General features: G+C 38.2%; 1 protein-coding gene across 6 annotated transcripts; it reads right to left on the bottom strand.

The window, feature by feature from the left end:
* Positions 1 to 1,646: 1,646 nt before the first annotated feature.
* Positions 1,647 to 5,745, bottom strand: LOC103440808 (protein kinase STUNTED). Of its 6 annotated transcripts, none has more exons than XM_070820975.1 (12): positions 5,452 to 5,745; positions 5,281 to 5,371; positions 4,771 to 5,078; positions 4,558 to 4,631; positions 4,351 to 4,469; positions 4,143 to 4,255; positions 3,487 to 4,038; positions 3,150 to 3,398; positions 2,899 to 3,062; positions 2,583 to 2,810; positions 2,342 to 2,491; positions 1,647 to 2,248 (listed from the first exon to the last, which is right to left on the bottom strand). In XM_070820975.1, the coding sequence occupies exons 3-12, from the start codon at positions 4,943 to 4,945 to the stop codon at positions 1,985 to 1,987; spliced, it is 2,088 nt and encodes a 695-aa protein (XP_070677076.1). In that variant the 5' UTR covers positions 4,946 to 5,078; positions 5,281 to 5,371; positions 5,452 to 5,745; the 3' UTR covers positions 1,647 to 1,984. The 6 variants fall into 6 exon arrangements, with proteins under 6 accessions (XP_070677076.1, XP_070677075.1, XP_070677077.1 ...); XM_070820974.1 differs by having other exon boundaries at positions 4,143 to 4,258; positions 5,281 to 5,335; positions 5,452 to 5,674; XM_070820976.1 differs by having other exon boundaries at positions 5,281 to 5,365; positions 5,452 to 5,583.
* Between the last annotated feature and the right edge of the window lie 10,909 nt (positions 5,746 to 16,654).

Below are 16,654 nucleotides of genomic sequence, written 5' to 3'. Positions count from 1 at the left end.
AAAGGGAAGGAAAGGGAAATTATGAGCGAAGGAATCCTACTCCTTGATCAAAAGTAAAGACAAGGCTGGAACTAATGATACAGCTGGATGGAGGCAAATTATGATTTGATGTCCAATTGTTTTGAAGATTAAGCTTGTTTGACCTTACTAGGTCTGATCTGGAGAGCGAGGAAAGGGACCCAAGAAGCTGAGAAACCAACATTATCCTTCCACATTCTTCAAATTTGTGTTATATACGAAACCAACAGAGACAAGTTCTTGTTCCAAAACACAATTACAATAAGAAAATGTATTTTCTGCATTGCTTGGACTCGTTTAAATCACTTCTATGAAAAGTGCTTATGTTGGAAATGTGTTTATTATAAATATATTGAAACTTGAATTAAAATTGTAAATTCTGAAAAAGTAATTGAAAGTGCTTTTTCAAAAAGCACCTAAGTTAGGTTTGTTTTATTTAATTAATTCAGAAATTTATTTTTCTCATGTTTTTTTTCAAAAAAATTCTCCTGGTATTTTGCACTGCCAGTTTGTGTTACACAACTACAAATTTGTTTCTCATAAATCATAATCCAAATAAAAATTGGACAGACTAATTAATCCTAATCCAAATAGAAATAGGAAAGTATATATAACACCATAGCAATTTGCTCCGAAGCCAGACACCAAAGCAACCATAAAGTAGAAATTAAGACCTGATTATTTTCTTGCTTCTTCCTTCTAGTTCCTCAGTTCAAAGGTTTGACAATGATGTCCGCATCGTGTACTACTCTGCAGATGAAGGACACACGAAAGGAGAAGGCCGAAAGTGAAAGAAAGAACCATAAGACGAGCAAGAGGAAGACAAGGGAAAACAATGCAGACTTTTATGCAGATCGAGTCGCAATTTCGAGAGCTAACTTCGAATTGGGTTCCTCCTCCCTTGAAGACTCAAAACACTACTGAGTGTGACGATCGGCTCTTTGATAAGGCGCCGCTAAGGAATCCAAAAAGCTAGTGCTAGCATTGATGGTTTATACTATTATCCAATGAGCCATATACAACAATCTTTTAGGCATTAGTGCGAGAAACTAGTGCGTTAAGTTTGTGTACGTAGGTTTTTTTTGTTGAAATCAAATTACAGTATAAAACTTGAATTTTCAGTTATCTGACTTACATTGCAAATTTTGTTACAGAACTTCCGTTTTAGTTTAGTGTGATAAGTTAAACACGAATATCGAACGAAATACCATAAATTAGAATCTACAAGCAATTTAGATATCACTAGGTATTTGAGAGAACCTAAACTTATTGATCTAAATATAATAAGATAAGGTTTGCTAGGAATTCTATGGGGATGAAAAATGAGAAAAGAACAAAATATCTTCGAAACTTAAAAGGCCGTTTTGGGCTAGTAAACAATAAATTCGTTCGAAATCCAAAAGTGCCCATATGTAAGGGCAAAGCTTTGCGTCTTGTTCGTGACACCACACTCCAAAAGGGAGGTCATGGCCCAAATTTGAAGTACTTGGGCTTTGCTACAAATTTTATGTTTTTCCAATTGTTCTACGATTATTTCAGCCATTTGTTATACATTATTTACACTCAATTTTTAATGCATTTAAGTGTCTGCGAGAGCATGAAGCATCACATAAATATAAAACTAGTAGTAACCAAAGATCTTTCTATAACTTTAGCATCTGAGCCCCATAGGCTGCCTGCTACATGAGCAACAAATTTTATTATTCCAAAATCTACAAAATCTCGATCTCTCATTCTGTGATTATGCTGGAAAAACTGAGTTTCTGACAAGCTAATGAAACAAGCTACAGATGTTCATCCTTTCACACGATCACTTCTACGATTTATTTATACATGTTTATCTACAATCCACCCCAACCATTGGGTGCACGCCTTTTTTTTTGGTTTCCCTAAACTGTACAGATGCTAATTTCCTTGCTGCACAAGTATGCTGAAAACTTACAAAACAGGAGAGTAGAAAAAGAAGCTAATCAAAGCTTGATGATCTGCTCCATCTCCCTTTCAAATATTCTTCCCATGAAAGGCTGTTGCTCCGCTCCACGCTACTTGACGATGTTGTTGTTGTATCATCATCCACATCGAGCAGCGCAAGACCCAAATGCAACTCTGCGCTTGAATTTGGATAAACTTCATCGTCATTATCATCCCAGTTTTCTGATTCCTCTATGTCAAAAGATTGAGAGTTTGGTTGATTTTCGACATCTGAATCCCCTTTCAGAAGCTTCAGTATCTGAGGGTGGAAAGAAAGAGCATGATGAAACTTGGAATTCTTTTGTTACACTAATACTAACAGAATCCTACTCTGGATATGACATTTTCATACCTCAGTCATCTTAGGACGAAGGCGGGCTGAGCGTGTGATGCAAAGTTTTGCTGCATGAACCATTCTCAGCACCTGAACCTCATCAAACTTTCCATCCAAATTTGGATCCAGTATTTCTTTTACATCACCTTTCTCTATTTTCGGCTTTGCCTGAGATGTAATTCAGCGTCATTTATCCAAAACACGCAAAAGAAGTAAACAAAATAAGAACAAAAATTCAAATTAGGGAGGTGGATCATACCCACATGACCAAGCTTTCTTGTTCTTTTGGTGTCTCGGAGCCAATTGGTTTTCTTCCTGATAATAATTCTAGCAGGACCACGCCAAAGGCATAGACATCAATCTTGTCACTGATTTTTCCATACATGAAATATTCGGGAGCAAGATAACCAAATGTTCCCACCACATCACATTCGGTCTTAAAAGATGTAGCTGTTGGTCCCCAGATTGCAAGGCCAAAATCAGATAACTGTCACGTAGATGGAAGCATTTAATTAATGTCATAAGACTCTGATCGTGTTTAAAACACCATTTGTGTTACTCTGATTAAGCAGTACCTGCGGTTCAAAATCTTTGGTGAGAAGAATGTTTGAGGACTTGACATCTCTATGAATAACTGGTTGAGGACATTCGTTGTTCAGATAACTGAGGGCTTTAGCAATACCAACAGCAACATTAAATCTCACCTCCCATGACAATAGAGATTTGTAGTTGTTCTTGCCTGCATCACTTACAATTTTGAAATCAACATGGTTTGAACAATCTTTACCAAGAAAGTAAAAAAATGGGAAAAGTAGTTGATATTTACCATGTAAATTTGCCTCTAAGCTTCCCTTAGGTAAGAAATCATACACAGAGATTAGAACGTTGTCTTTGATGCAGAACCCGAGCAGAGGTAAAATGTTTTTGTGCTTCAGCGAGGACATGATATCGACTTCGTCAGTGAAATCCTTCCATGCTTCTTTGGATGATTTCATAATCTTCACTGCCACTGGCTTCCCATCTGAAAGAGTTCCCTTGTAGACGAGGTTGCATCCTCCTTTCCCGATAAGATTTTCTGTTAAAAGATAAAGAAGTTATTCGAAACAGAAGTACTTAAAAGAATCCAAACAGAGAGAAGGAAGGGAAAAGGATATATATCAAACCTGAAGAAAATTGAGAAGTTGAAGCTTTTAGAAGCTCATGACTAAACCATCTGCAACCAGATGATTTTGTTTGGAGCAGATGCTTTAACCTTTCAGGAAGCTCATCAAAAGCAGAAAAACCATCCTTCATACTCTCATCAACAATGTCACCTATACTTCGTTCGAACGGATTTTCTTTGATAGTTGTACACTGAGGAGACTGCTGTGGAGAGCGGTCAGGCAAGCTCATCACCCATTGCACCACAGACATGTCCCTGGTGGCGGGAAATTGAGGATTGGCAGAACTCGCTCTTCGAAGTAGGGGCCAGCCAAGGTTCTTAACCACATGTTCTGCTGCACCAAGTGAAGTTGATCTCCAAGGCACTCTCTTTTGTTCATACATCGTGTCTTCACTACTGTGCTTCGAACCATCTAGGGAGCTCTCTGCCATATCAGAAGATTTCGGGGTTTCTGTATCCTCCTCAAAGTCACCAAATTCAGATGAGTATCCTTTAGGAGTGAGACTCTCAAAGCAAAGACTTGGTCTTGGGTCTTCTGTGAGACCTACCAAAGCTGAAGAAAGGAACTTAGTATTGTTAGTGCATTTTTAATATTAAATAAATAAATAATTAATTAATTTATAATTCTCAGTATTTTCCAGGACTCAAAACACCAACCTGGTAGTTGGTTGCTGGTGCACCTTCTGAACACAATTTTCCCGTTGTGGATGCCCACAACATCAGTGGTTGGTCGCAATTTCTTACCGCAGAATTTCGCCGTAGAATCCCAACTGCTGCAAATGAACTCTGCTTAGAGTAATGAGAAAAAAAAAAACTTGAAAAATAATGCAAGTTTCTTTTTGAGATCAAAGTCTCTGTGCCCTACCCAAGAGTGTTTGGATTGCTTATGCCTACAACTATGGCCACGGTAGAATGTCTTTTCGCCTCTCTAACTAGAGCTTTTCGGATTGACCTTCCCGTCAAGACCTGACTGATGAGCTCCACCTGAAATTTTAAGCATAAAAATCCATAACCAGTCTCAAGTTTTGGAACAATTGAAGCAGTGATAGAGTAGTGAAGATTGAGTAGGAACCTTTTTCATGTCACATAGCCCCTCATAAGCCTCTACGTAACCATCCAACATCGTCTTGGCTTTCGAGACATAATCTGTGCATATTAAACGTTACGTCACCAAATAGTCTCGCATGTTATATTGTCAAACAATCCGAATAGCTAATATAAACCAAATTACACATAAAATTATCGAAAAATATATCAAACTGAAACTAAGTCTGCAGGCATTTACCAGAACTTCGACAGACATGAGCTGCAATCACGCAATCTCCGGGCTGGGCGACTTTAACGAGAGCCCATCCGAGAAGCTCTGTGCTCTGGCTATCAATTGGAATCCCAACCAACACAACATTCTTCTTCTTATTCTTCTTCTTTATCAAGTCCCTCAATGCCTCCTCAAGTATCATTTTCTTTATATGTTTTTATGCCTCTGATTCTCTCTCTCTCTCTCTTCTCACAATCTCACAATTTCTACAAACTCTTTCTGTTTCTCAATCTTCCCACTTCTTGAATTTAACATTTCAACCCCCGCAGCAAAAGCTACATAAAATTAGAAAAACCCAAATATCCCATCAACAGATTGCAGATTTATAAAATTCCAAGAAATCCCATTTGAAAATAAAAGAAAAAAACATCGGCTGACATAAATAAAGGAAGAAAAGTAAGCAGAATAAAGAAGAAGATAAACGTGATCCGACAAAAACATAAAAAGAAGGAAAAAAAGAGAGAAAGAAACATGTACCTAAATCTTGTACCAACTCGTGGCTCAATCCAAACACGTTGTTTAAAAGCCAATGCTGCCAAGTAAGCATCATCAGCCTCACCGACTGCAGCTAAATTCAACACCCAGAAATTCAAATAAATAAATATTAACAGAAACGAGTTCTAATCTGACAAAAAAAAGCTTACATACACAATTGGTTGTTATTCAAAGAAAAAATGTCTTCGAGAGAGAGTGAATTCCCGCCAAAAGTGGACAAAGCCTCTTTAATTTTTGGGGTTTTTAATTTTTTAATTTTTTTTGGTTTCCTGTGTTGTTTTTTTTGGTTCTTGTATAAAGTGAGAGCAGAAACGAAGATAGTAATTTGAGGACGTTAAAAACCGGCAGTTTTCGCGGGAAATCCCAGAAATGCGACGAAAGAGGGCAGACGGACTTCCACCAGCTTTTTGCGGATTAACGAACAACAGGAGGGCTCTAGACGGCCGTGGCCGTACAATTTCTTTTTCATTCAATTTATTTGAATTGGTTAATCAAACTAAATAAATTCGACAAAAAAAATCAAAATAAATAAATTAAACACTTTAGCAATAAAATAAAGGGAACTTTAACGAAAAGCACTTGGTACTATTACTTTAACAAAAAATCATATTTTTACACTAAAAAGTCAATCATGGTACTATTCACTTTACCCTTTATTTTGGCCTTATCATTAAAATTCAAAGCTTTCAAACTTTTTTCATTAGTTTTCCTTAAAATAAAATTGAACTCATGCTTTTCGATGAATAAATTGTCAAATCAAACTTTTGGACGAAATTAATTTTGGCATATTTATTTGAAGATTTTTATAATTAGGGTTGGTCCTAACCTTAATGTAGCTTGGTTATGTCAATGAATTAGTTGTAAATTGGGGTGTTTGACTTTTCATTAATTAGTGGTCTATTTTTTAGATTAAGCCATTAAAAAATGAGTTCCATAACTAGGTAATTGGGAATGGTTTGGTAGGTGGAGTCGTGACGCTTTTTCAAAGAATAATTTTATTTTAATGTAATTTAATCGAAAGTAGATAAGTATCACATCTGTTATAGCCAATATCGTTACATACACATATATTTAGAGTTAGAAGACGACAAATTTTACCATGAATAAGATGAAAAAAATAAACTACGTGATGAGAAATATTTTGTTTTTGCTTTGTTATTATTCGTTTTAGTCAATAGCCACCGTAGGAACTATGTTTTTCGTTTTCACAGATGAAAATCATTGTCAGATGTCATTTACAATGCTTTGACTTTATTATGGTTAGTTTAAACTTTCAGGTAAGGGAGTTGGTTTTTGTACTTATTTTAGCATCTCGCATCTCTTTTTATTTACAGTCGTATTCACTATATAATTAATTAAGAAGCTACACACAATGGCCGGAAATACGTACAAAAAATGAAGAGAAAAAAATGTGTGAAAATCACTTTCCTATTAATAAACATGTAGTAGCTTTAAAATACAACCGTTTTACCACCTTAGCTTGATGAAATTATGCATTCGGTCTGCTTAAAACTTTCTTTAGTCAAATTATATATATCAATCATTCTAGTACTGCAAGTTGCCCTTAACCACAGTGATTGAGAAGAGTGTAACTCTTGCGCTACAACGTGAGTTCAAACCCTATTAGCTCCATAATCTAACAAATCTACAGGTTGATAAAAAAAAATCACTCTAATACCAACTAATTCTGCAAGTTGGCTGGTGTTTAGTCTTTTAAGTATTTCTCTTCTCAAATGTTAATCATGTTTTTTCGATTTTTCAAAAAATAAACATTTACGTGGTCCACATGTTGATCAGTTGATGCGTTTCCTTAATTACTTTTGCATGGGATAAACGATTAATTACATATGAAACTCCCCTACGACTCTTTTGGTTGCCCAACACAGAAAACATTTGTGATTGAAATTAAGATGACAACAAAACACAACCATTACTGAAATGATATTCAAGTTGAGAAAATCGTTTCCCTACTTAGCTTCGGTAATAGAGCATTTACCTTTACACTCATAACCCAAAATTTGAGTTTAGCCTAAGCTCCTCGACCTCTCTTTGTGACAAGAAAAACTTGAATGAGAAGAGAGCACAGCCACATGACATGTGAGTATGTACCAAGAATTGTTCTATTAAAACGTACAATGTGTTACAGATACTATCTAGTTTAAATATAAGTAGCTGAAAACAAATTATTCTGGCATTAGCAACAACTAAGCATCTCCTAATTAATAAATTAAAGTAGGGTTTTCCACTTTCCAGTTTTCCACCGACGTTTTATAAGTCTAGCAAAGGGAGCTAACTGCTCTTCCAATTAATGGACCATGTTGCTCCATCACCATTTGTTGGAGCCGTCCATTGCGTACACGTTATTTGTTAGGAGAATATATGGTAGGTCAAATAGTATCAAGATATGCCCTACTAAACCTTCTTTTCGATAATAATATCATATAAACGAAATAAATTAACGAAAAAAACGGTAATCACGTACGCACATACATAATCAATATCTCTCCAAATATTATTTGCCATCAATGACATCAATGACATTATTTGATTGTATTATTGAACTATAATACGTTTGAATGTCATAGAAAATAATAGAAAGGCATGCATGCATTAATGATTCATGCACGCTTAACCTAGATAATATATTTTGAGTTCGACAAAAAAAAAAAAAAAAAAATTTTAAGTAGTGCTATTCACACACCCTATTTTACTTTCACACACCCTTATTAATTTTTATCCATTGATCTTTTTTAATTCACACGATTCAGCGATTGAAAATTGAGAGGGGTGTGTGAGAGATAAAAATGGGTGCGTGGATAGCACCACCCTATATTTTATGAGAAAAAATTACTTGTTTTTAGTACAAACGACATTATTATTCTTATTTACGTATGCTAATGGAAGTGAAATGATTTTGAGAGTGAGTGGAATAGGAAAATCCTAAGCATCAAGGCAATACATCATTTATAAAAAGTGAATAATGGGATAAAAAGAAATAAATATGCAATTAGTAAATATTATGCGTTACTTATAGCATTATTTATATATTTTATGAGCTCGTTTGGATGTGCTTTTAAAATGACTGAAAACGCTTTTAGATAAAATGTTTTTGGGTTCCAAACGCACTTTAAGTGCTTTCTACAAGAAGTACCAATTATGTGCTTCTTCCAAGAAGCACTTCAAGTGTTTTTCAAGGATTTACTAGCATTTTTACTAAGAATTGTTTCCAAAAATATTTTCACCAAAAGCGTTTTTAATCATTTAAAACACATTCAAACAAGCACTATACTTGTTATATAAAATATTGAGACATAAAACCAACTTCTGGTTAACAACTTGTATAGTACATGTTTGTCGCCATAAGGACGTCATGTGTTAATAACAAGGACATGTAAACCAAATAATACATGTCCTTACATTAGCGACGAGGTTGAGTGCACAAAACTTCCAACGGAAGTGGAAAGAGGGAATACCCCACACCTAACCACAAGGGGCACAGATTTGCGAGTAAGGCATAGAGAGTTTGTAGGGAATATTTTTGAGTGAATGCATTTGGAGTTTAGTATATTTTATTTCTTTATTTTGTAGAATTATTAGAGAGTCGGATCAAATACCTACTTCCAACAACATTGATATTGTCCCCAACTTGATAATTAACAAGTGTCCAATCTGCCGATATTGTCTCACCTGCACAATCCGTCAAGTGTGAAATTTTATCACTAAAGACCTTAATATTAGTTGGAGTGGAATTAAGATATTCAAACTATTATTTCTCATTTTCTATGGCCAATGTGGGACTCAACACTTTTCTAGTTCATAATTAATAAGCGGGTTTGCAATAAAGCAATATGGTTGAACATGACAAAATGATATATATGGGTAGGGAAAGGGATCCTTTCCAGATCCCTTCCACCAAGTCCATAAAGGCCACAAATCCGGGCATTTGAAATTTGATCCAACGACTACATTTATTATAACTTTTAAAGTGGGCCCTTGTTTTTAGCCGCTGGATCAAATTTTAAACGCCTGGATTTGTGGCCTTGATGGAAAGGATCCAGAGAGGATCCTTTCCTATGGGTAGCATAACTTAACACATTTTGTTTGTGATAGATTGTAAACTCTCCTGTTCCTATAGTCCTTTCAATGGTACTTGAATCTTAAGTTGCGGTCATGTCTCGCCCCCATTGCTGATATTGACCTTAAAAAGGAAACGGTAGGTACATCTAGTCTGTGAACACCTAACCATCGCACTGTAAAAATTGGATAGGTTCTATCTATAGTCATTTGGGCCTCCTAAAAAGATCTACTAAATTCATCGAGTTAAATAACTAGTGAATTACAACTCTATTATACTACAATTGGTGCATTGGTCTTTGCTGCCTTATGGTTAATTTATCACATTTTAGTCATGAAATGTATTGGGTTGGAATCGACCATTCAAGTATTTTAAATTGCACACTAAAAACAGTAGAAATAGGGGCATATAGAAGTATAATAAATATATATTATGTTGATGCACAAAATCAGTGAGAACTTTGGTACAACATAAAGTGTTAAGTTTGTGACACTCTCTAGATTGCTCCGGTCACTAGTGTGGATAAGTATGTAAATGGATAGGGACAGGGAAGCAAACACAAAATGTACGTGGTTCACCCAGATTGGCTACGTCCACGGAGTAAAGGAGTTCTTATTAATTGTGAAGGGTTTACACAAGTACATAGGTTCAAGCTCTCCTTTAGTGAGTACTAGTGAATGGTTTAGTACAAATGATATTAGGAAATATTGTGAGAGAATGATCTCGATTTATAGAAGAGAGTTTCTTGTTTCATTCTGACATTGACATGTGTCGTGTTGTGATTGGCTTCTGATGTTAACACGTGTCGCGCTAAGATTGGCTTCTGATGTCAACACGTGTCGCGCTGTGATTGGCCTCCTGGTTGTAGGGAAACTCTTCTGGGTCCTTGACGGTATAACGTTGACCAGTGCTTAGTAGTTTCGGGATTGGTCAAGTATGGTACAAACAGTGCTCCCCTAAGTTCCCGAGTGAGGGAAGCTCCTCAGTTGGGGACTTGCAAGATCCAAGCCATTAAGTAATCACGAAACTTCTAAGTACCGAAGTATGGTATTATTTTCACTTGCCTTATCTGTCTCATACGTAGATGTGACATCTTCTCTGGAAGTACTTTTCCTCCATCCAGGGGTGGTATCTTTAACCGATGAAGATGCGCAAGGTAATGTATCAATTTCACTTGAAGCTTACTTGTAGTTTCGGGCTTGGTTAAGTGTGATACAAAACCCTATAGTAGGAGTCCCCCAAGCCACCGAGCTAGGAGATTTGCCGAAAGAGGTAACAGACAAGGTAAGTAATCAGACTTCCAAGCAAGCAACCTGGATCGGAGGTTCGACTTCGGCTTCCGGTTGATTGTTCTCATTTTCCTTGTGTCGTAAACAGCAACAAGGATAAAGAGAAGCAAATGGAGAATAGATGATATGAGATACTTTTGCTTTTGAAAAAGTAACTTTCCGCAGGCTTATTCTTGAACTGGGCTGGAGGGTTTTCTGGTTTCCTCCAGAATATAAGGCCGACTCAAGAATTTGAAGGTCAAAACAAGTCCATCAAATCAAGAATGCGTTCGACCTTGATGATATGGGATACTTTTGCTATTGACGAAGTAATAGATGAATCGGCATGTGTTCTGTTGCGCTTGTTTCCACATGCTTCCTTGTATCCTTCTTACTTGCCCTATCTGTTCCTCAGGCAGATGTGGTATCTTTTATGGAAGCATAAGATGTTGAAGATGAGTACTCGAGAGCACTGCCAGGTAAGTAATCGGGCAAGGGGTTCCAGGCAGCCAGTTCCTGACTGGAAGCTTGATTCTAAATGCTGACTGATTGCTCTCTTTCTCCTTGTCTTGCAGGTAAGAACAAAGGCAAAAGAAAAGACAGGGAAAAAGCATGATATGAGATACTCTTGCTTTTGACCCTAATGATATGAGATACACTTGCTTTGGTGTGGCTGGTTTGCATATGTATTATTTGGGGGGGGTGGGAAGAAAGCTGAGTATTTCGAGAGGCTTCGTTGGGAGTGCCCTCTCAAATATGAAGAAGGGTTGAGCATTTTTGCAGGTCTGCCTGTCCGTGAAGGATGGATGTTGACATATATAGGAGTCTCCCTAACAACAAGTAGTAATGTTATTCCCTTGCCCTTCTTGGTCGTAGCAATGTAGTAGGAGCTGTAAGCTTCATGTGTTTTAACTTTGTCAGAGCATTTTGAAAAAGTGGTATGTGGTATTTGGAAAGCTGATGTTGCGTGTGAAGATTGCAGACAAGCTTTATCTAAGGAAATCTGGCTCTCGAAGTTCGAAGAGCGATGCCTCTTCGGTTTTCGAACAAGCAATCATGTCGGGGATCTGGCTCTCGAGATTCGGAGAGCGGTGCCTTTTCGATTTTTGAGAAAGCAATCATGTTGGGAGTCTGGCTCTTGAGATTCGGAGAGCAGTGCCTCTTCGATTTTTGAGAAAGTAATCCTGTCGGGAGTCTGGCTCTCGAGATTCAAAGGGCGGTGCCTCTTCGATTTTTGAGCAAGTAATAATGTTATTCATTTACCCTTCTTGGTTATAACAATGTAGTGGGAGCTGCAAGCTTCACATGTTTTAACTTTGTCAGAGCGCTTTGAAAAAGTGGTATGTGGTATCTGGAAAGCTGATGTTGCGTGTGAAGATAGCATACAAGCTTTATCCAAGGAAATCTGGGTCTCGAAGTTCAAAGAACTGTGCCTGTTCGGTTTTCGAACAAGAAATCATGTCGGGGATCTAGCTCTTGAGATTCAGATAACGGTGCCATTTCGATTTTTAATAAAGCAATCATGTTGGGAGTTTGACTCTTAAGATTCGGAGAGCAGTGTCTCTTCAATTTTTGAGAAAGTAATCCTGTTGGGAGTGTTTTCTCGAATGTGAGTAAAGGTTGGGCATTTTTACCAGTCTGCTTTGCCACGGAGCACGGAGGTTGACACACATTGGGACTTTCTAGTTATCAAGCAGTGGTGCTGTTCCTTTACCCTTGTGGGTAATAGTAGGGTAGTTGGACCTTCAAAATTTATGTGTCTAAACTTTTTCAGAGATCTTTGACAAAGTTATCTATGGTACCTGAAGAGCTGATGTTGCGTGTGGAAAGTGGTGCCTCTTCGAAATCCGGAGATTGGTGCCTTTTCGGATTCCGGAGAGTGGTGCCTCTTCAATTTTTGAACCAACGGCCATGTTGCATTTTCTTTTATAAGGGCACCAATTGTGTGCAAGGAGTACATTAAGAGAGTTATTGCTTGTAGGAATTTTCCCCTTACTTCAGAGATTTATTGCTTCTCATTTCCCCTTCATCATTTCTGAGAATGTCTGGCCCATCCGATCGTCGTTTTGACTTGAACTTTGGTGAAAAGGCAGCCATGCCTTCTCAAGACAACATATGGCCGTTATGCTCGTGGTAGCAGCAAGACGTGCCCGTGTTCTTCGTGGGCTTGTAATCCGGGTGCCTCGGCTTTGGCTTTGGTATCAAATGTGCTATGCTGGGGTAAATGACCACGCATGTGGTGTTCAAAGGTGTGTATGCATCATACCTCGGGGTAGGGGTTGTCCTGACACGTGCTTGACCCATTGTGTTGACTGCCTGGGGTCAGGGATTATCATGGCTATACCCTTGGTTATCGCGGTAGTGTCCCTTACTCCTTTTACTAAAATGAGACTGGTAAGGATGAAAATCTTTCCTTTTGCCCTGAGATTGATATGTCTGTTGACTTGGTAAAGTATTAAGTAAGGCAGGGGGAGGCACCGCTGCCGTTTGGAAGGTCGAGGTCTTCTCATTTGGTTGGATCTGGCTTCCACTCCCTACTTGCTGATAAGGGGTAGTTGTGGGGGGGGGGGGTTTCCCTTGATATGTCATTGCCTCGGTGGAGGCATAGTTGTAAGCTTGTGCCATCACCTTATAGTAAGTCTTCCAAGTGTTGGCATTGATCATGTACTTAAAGAAACAATCACGTAGGCCTGCCGTGAAGGCCTTGAGGACGGTCTTGTCATCTGCCTCAGCGCAGTGAGAATACTCATGGCTGAAACAACCAGCATACTCTCGTAGTGACTCGTCCGGCTTTTGGTGAATAATGTACAAGTCATCTGCAGAATACAAGCAATCGGTTTGAAAGATGTGTTTAGAGATAAACAGTTTCCTCAGTTCCTCAAATGAGTCTACTGTCTCAGGTGAAAGACGGCAATACCAGTTTAGAGCTCCACCAGAGAGGGTGGAGGGGAAGAGAAGACATCGCTCTTCATCGGTGTGCATCCGATATGCCATGGTGGACTCAAAGAGGTTAAGGTGTTCAATTGGGTCCTCCCTTCCAGTATAGAGTTGTAAACCAAGCTTTTGTTTTGTCTTCGTTTGAAATGAGGTGTCAAGGATCCTCCTTGTGAGAGGGCCAGGCCTCGGTTGGTTCCAGTCAAGTATCTCGGCCTAACGTTCGGCCTTCAACTTGTTTACTTCCTCAATGAGCTGTAGGACAAAAGGGTCTTGAGTGAAGTCATGTACCATTGGGATTTTCTTTCGTAAGTTTCCATCGCCTCTTGGAAGTAGGAAAGTTTGAGCAAGGGCGTACGATTTTTCCTTGGACTCGCCGTATGACTTCTTGGGCGAGTCTGTCGGAATATCTCAGAGTCCCCTGTACCTTCATGTTCCTCTAGGACATGTCGTTCCTTCCCTATATTGGCAGCTGGCCTGGGTCGTGGGAGGGGATCGAGTCTTTCAGAAACCCTTGGGTCATTGATCTTCGAGCATATGTGGAGGGGATTCTCTTGATGTTGCTTTAGGAAGTATCTGCAATCACGATAAACGGCATTCGATCATTCCAACCTTTCTGCAAAGAGGTGTCTTCCTCCACTTCTTCTGCTTCGGGTCGAAGCAATTGGGTTGAGAGAAGTCTCATGTTGATCAATATTTTGATGATTAGCTCGCTCCTCATCAGGGATACCCATGTCGAAGGAAGGTGACCCTCCGTGTTGGGGGGCACCCAGATGATGGTTGATGTCTACAGGGGCAACAAGCTCGCGTGTTTGAGTACGCATAGTTTCGTGGAGCGTTTCAAAGAGCTTCTCATACTGCTCTTGAATGACCTTATTCTTCATTGTTATCTTGTTGTTTTGAGCTTTTAGCTCATCGACTTTAGCTTGAAGAACAACCATTTTTCCTTCATTCTTTCGTTGCTTCGCATTAGGTGCAAGAGAGGTGTCATTCTGTGTGATGTGGCTTCCTTCGCTCCCCATGTTGGAAAGGGATGCCTAGTCAAAAGAGAGTGTACAATTTGTGGAAACCAGCTTGAAAAAGCTGAAGAGAGTGGGAATAAGTGTCGTTCCCACAGATGGTGCCAAATGTTGATGCACAAAATCAGTAGGGACTTTGGTACAACAGAAAGTGTTAAGTTTGTGACCTTCGCTAGATTGCTCCGGTCACTAGTGTGGATAAGTATGTAAATGGATAGAGACAGGGAAGCAAACACAAAATGTACATGGTTCACCCAGATTGGCTACGTCCACGGAGTAGATGAGTTCTTATTAATTGTGAAGGGTTTACACAAGTACATATGTTCAAGCTCTCCTTTAGTGAGTACTAGTGAATGATTTAGTACAAATGACATTAGGAAATATAGTGAGAGATTGATCTCTATTTATAGAAAAGAGTTTCTAGTTTCATTCTGACATTGACACGTATCGTGTTGTGATTGGCTTCTGATGTTGACACGTGTCGCGCTATGATTGGCTTCTGATGTCTACACGTGTCGCGCTGTGATTGGCCTCCTGGTTGTAGGGAAACTCTTCTGGGTCCTTGACGGTATAACGTTGACCGGTGCTCAGTAGTTTCGGGATTGGTCAAGTATGGTACAAACATATTATATTATAATATAATATATGCTATGCGATCTATATTGAATTGATGATATAGTAAAGAACTTTAGCTTTAGCCGGTCGTGACCAAGAAACCATCGATTTCACCTGGTGGGTCGGGAATGCCCGACTTATCAATTTATTCGGTAAACTATAACCTCAACTCTATTTATCGATCTGGGCAAGATACGACCAAAAGCCCATGTCATGATGAATCATGCGATGTATTGGTGATGAGTATATAGTGCAGCTTGAGTAGTAAAGTCTTGTGCTATGAACACTTAAGCAGGTAAAGAGTACAAGTGTTGAGTGACCAAACTAAGTTGATTATTAGGAAATCTTGAATCAGACCATTTGCACTTACTTCAATAAAGGACGAGTAAGCCTCCTCGATAGAAGAATTTTTTTTTATCTTGGTCCCAGTTCAATAGTAAACAGGTCCAAACTAATTGAATACTTGTGCCGGAAATTCCCCGAATTGGTTTACCGTTTCCATAAAGTATATAATTTACAACTCTAAGTTCTAGATTATCCCTTTCCTGCAATGGATCATGGGGGAAAAGTGTTGCTAAATTTATATTGTCTGCCATTTCATATATGATTACATGTCGAACCAAAACAAAATACTTTTCTTGGTGGGTGTGATCCATTGGACATAAATCCAAATTTTCAATTTTTTTGATTCCTTAGATTTTTTTTTTTACCGTTTCCGATGGTATCAAGATGCCGCTATGTCAGAATATCTTATTCATCTCTCTATAGTGGAGATAGTCGCACGTAATGACATATCACGACCATATTATTAAAAGCTTGTGGTAGGAATGAATTTCGCTCTAGTGCCTGAAAATAATATTCTAAAGCTTTCGTAGAAAGAATAAATAAAAAAAGAAAAAACAAAGAAAAAAAGAAGGGAGGGGTAGGGATTAGTTACAAGATAAATTGGGGTTACAAAATATTTATTTTGATAATAAAGCGCTCTTAGTTCAGTTGGACTTGAAGCCAAGTAAAGGCAGCTTGCTGTTGAGTTATAGTCTTGGGCTTAGGTGGGAAACCTCAGTTAAACAAACTAGTAATCTAATTAGTCATCTAATCTTATTCTAACGACAGTGGAACTCTTGCGAGTAATGAGAAGGTTAAAAAATGAAGCCCATTTCTTTGAAATCCCACTATAGTAATGCCAATAAAAATAGAAAATGAGATACCCAAAGTAATAAAAAAATGACATGTAACTGTGAAGCTATAAGGTATTATCCATTCCTACTGACGGTTAGAATTTCTTTGAATATGTCCTTGAATTCATTCGGGACGTGAGCAAAACTCATATTGTAGAAGAATATGGTCCATGGGTTCTCCTTATTGGAACTATGTTTCTATTTATTTTTGTTTCGAATTGGTTAGGGGCTCTTTTACCTTGGAAAATCATACAGTTACCTCATTTT

Source organism: Malus domestica, chromosome 05, assembly GCF_042453785.1.
Source record: "Malus domestica chromosome 05, GDT2T_hap1".
NCBI lineage: Eukaryota > Viridiplantae > Streptophyta > Magnoliopsida > Rosales > Rosaceae > Malus > Malus domestica.
This window is presented reverse-complemented; position numbering and strand designations above follow the sequence as displayed.